This window comes from Arachis duranensis, chromosome 4 (genome assembly GCF_000817695.3).
Source record: "Arachis duranensis cultivar V14167 chromosome 4, aradu.V14167.gnm2.J7QH, whole genome shotgun sequence".
In the NCBI taxonomy this organism is placed as follows: Eukaryota; Viridiplantae; Streptophyta; class Magnoliopsida; order Fabales; family Fabaceae; genus Arachis; species Arachis duranensis.
In genome coordinates this window covers 88,790,905-88,794,285 of record NC_029775.3, presented here as the reverse complement: position 1 = coordinate 88,794,285, position 3,381 = coordinate 88,790,905, and the positions used below count along the sequence as shown (strand labels likewise).

The window sequence follows — 3,381 nt, the reverse complement described above, 5'->3', positions numbered from 1 at the left end:
TAAGTATACCGAGCTCATTCTCAGAGTTTAAATCTAACCCTAATAATAAGAGACACACATGACATTAGTGTCTCACTCTATTAATACAGAGTAATCATTATACTTTAGAGCAATGCTAGGGGCAGCAATTTTTGTGATTGTTAGCCATCAATTAGCCATCAATAATGATTTGATAGTGTGAGATTGGTGTGAGATTTCATCCAATGGCTCACCTTTTTCTATTGGTTACATGCTGGCCAAAATTCAATAAAAATGCTGGCCCTTAGACTTTTTCTGTACTTTATCTCTCTTTTAGGCACTGTATCACTCAGAAACTCGCCAAAGGCAAATCCTCCCTCTTCTGCTATTTGCTATAAAAATCTTAAACTCGCACCAACTTGTTATATCAACCATTTAAACATATAACCTCAAATCCTCAATCAAACTTTTTATTTCTGTGTTCGATCACACATCCTAGAAAATGTATCACATGTATGTATGTGTCGATTTCATTCTAAACAAAGAAACCATTGCAATTATGACAAAAACCACCATGTCCTTTGGAAAATATTTCTAGCTAGCTATGAGCCATTGCAATTGTAGTGATGTACCCTTAAAATTATTCCTTGATAATTCGTACATGTTTATAAATAAAATTCTATGACAGGTTCATTTATTTCAATTCATTTCTATTAACTCCAACACCAACGCATAAATTTGTGTCATCTCCTATAATATAGTTCCACTCCGTACTACAACTTCAATATTCAAATTTGTTGCCTTAAAAAGCATAACATTTTATAGGCATAACAATCATGGGTGCTAAGAAAACCTCCAATGATGAGAGTTTATTCAGTCATAGCCGCATTACAAAATTATCCGTTGTAATCTATGCCTTGATATTTGTTGTTATTATCCTCTTCAATTCTGATCGAAATATCAATTCGTCGTCTTCTTCTGGTTCTTCATCAGATTCAACTGATAGTTCCACAAACCAAAATCAAACTTCTAAGTCTAGTGATGAAACAAACGACACATTGTCATCAAATTCTGCAAAGGCTAATAATGGTGTAAATTCTCATAGTTTCAACATGGAGCCAAATACGCAAGGAGAGGTAGATTATGAAGAAAATGAAGATCTTATGATTCCATTGCCACAAATGACAAAGCCACAAAGAATTGCATGGTTTAGGTCACAGCTTCCTAAGCTTCAAATGCTAAAATCAAGAAATGACTCTTCATTCCATGCAAGAGTCTCTAATTTCTTCACCCAAAATTGCTCAACGCGCTTTTACGCCATATGGCTTTCGCCGGCGAAATTCTTCGGCCAGAGGGAGTTCATGACTATGGACACCCTTCTTAAGGTCCACCCTCAAGGTTGCTTGCTGATCCTATCAAGCTCAATGGATTCGGTACTCGGGTATCGGATCCTGAAGCCTTTGATAGATCGCGGGCTTAAAGTACTCGCGATTGCACCTGATTTGCCGGTTCTGGTCTTGAACACCCCTGCTGAATCTTGGCTCGAAGAGCTAAAGAGCGGCAACAAGGACCCCGGAACCGTCCCGTTGTTCAATAACCTCTCCAACTTGATTCGCCTCGCCGTACTTTACAAGTACGGCGGCGTTTACTTGGACATAGATTTGATTTTCTTGAAGGACTTATCATCACTGAGGAATGCAATTGGAGCACAAAATATGGACCCTGTGACAAAAAAATGGTTGAGGTTGAACAACGCAGTTATGGTATTTGACAAGAAACACCCTATTCTTTTAGACTTCATTGAGGAATTTGCACAAACATTTGATGGGAATAGATGGGGGCATAATGGTCCATACATGGTTTCAAGAGTTGTGGGGAGAGTTGGAAACACACCAGGGTATGACATTACTATTTTGCCCCCAAAGGCGTTTTATCCTGTGGATTGGAACAAGATTCCGGAGTATTACAAGAAGCCTGAAGATGAAAATGGATCAATTTGGGTGGAGAATAAGGTGAGGGAATTAATGTATGGAGTGGGTACATACACGCTTCATTTGTGGAACAAGAGGACTAGAAAGCTGGATATTGAAGACGGAAGTGTTATGGCGAGATTGTTCACTGATCACTGCGTTGTTTGCTATGGTGTCACCAGGAATTAAAGAGAGTATTCCATATTTTTAGAAGATTTTTATTACTAAATAAAAAAAAATACATTCTTTCTTGAATTTCTTGATTCATTCTCTATTGCATTAATTTGATATAAAAAGGTTCTTGTATCATCTTTAAAGCATATGTAAATTGTAATGTGTGCTTTAAAAATAATTACTCATTTTCTAATTTTCTGTAATTATTTATAATTATAAATTAAAATATGTAGTTGTTAACACTCCATGAATATACAAAAGTTTTCCAATGTGATCTCTTATATTGTAGCTTTGATAGATGGATGTTTCTCTCTCTGTGTGTCAATTCATTGTGATTTAATTCATAGAATAGAAAAATTATAAATAGATAATGAAAATATTAAACAATGTAAATAATAGATATATTGAATAATTATTTTACTAAGTGTACGAATATTTATTCTAATATTAAGATTTAGATGAATAATTTAAAAATAATATGTTTTTATTTAATTGATATTTATTCATATTATTTAAAAAAATCATTCGTCACCTAAGATAATCCGATAGAATATACTCAATTCCAATAACCATATATGCTATAGCCACACGGTTTTCAAGAAGTGTGTGTGTGGCAATGTTGTCAAGATTTATTTTTTGAAAGATTAAGATGGAAGTAATTGAAATCTATGACAGAGAATTGGAAATGATATATGGTGGGCTTCCAAGAGATCTCAAATTTATATATTGAGAAGAAAAACATAAGATTCTTTTCTAATATGAAGATATAACCATCCAAGATAAAAGAATACTTAAAGTGATAGAACTATTAAACAATGAGAATGTCTTTGTTGGAGAAAGAATAATTTAGGGCTTAAAAGATTATGTAAAAATATTTTAAATAAATGGTTTAAATTGCATTGTACTAAACTTGTTAAAAATATTAGTTTTAACCTAAAATTAAATATATTTGTAGACCGACTCTAACATGGTCTAGTTGAATTAAATCTATAATGATCTTTTTTTTTTTAACAAATTGATGAATGATTTTTTCTTGTTTTTAGACTTTGTCACATGAGCCAGACTCACAACCCATCCAAACAAAAAATTCAAGTTCAATTACTATCCACTATCCAATAACATTACACATGCGCTCTACAACTTTATCTTCTACCTTTTCATATGCATAAATTTTAAGAAAATTAAGATAAAAAAATAAAAAAAAAGATTTTAAAAAAAACTTTAAAGACATAAAAATATTAATAACAAAAAAAATAAATTTAAAAAATTAAATTATTTT

At 32.5% G+C, this 3,381-nt stretch overlaps 1 protein-coding gene across 1 annotated transcript; it reads left to right on the top strand.

Annotated features, from left to right (window-relative positions):
- Positions 1 to 710: 710 nt before the first annotated feature.
- Positions 711 to 2,268, top strand: LOC107484864 (uncharacterized). Its single transcript, XM_016105409.3, has one exon. It carries the CDS (start codon positions 795 to 797, stop codon positions 2,115 to 2,117), a length of 1,323 nt encoding a protein of 440 aa, XP_015960895.1. The 5' UTR covers positions 711 to 794; the 3' UTR covers positions 2,118 to 2,268.
- Positions 2,269 to 3,381: the final 1,113 nt, after the last annotated feature.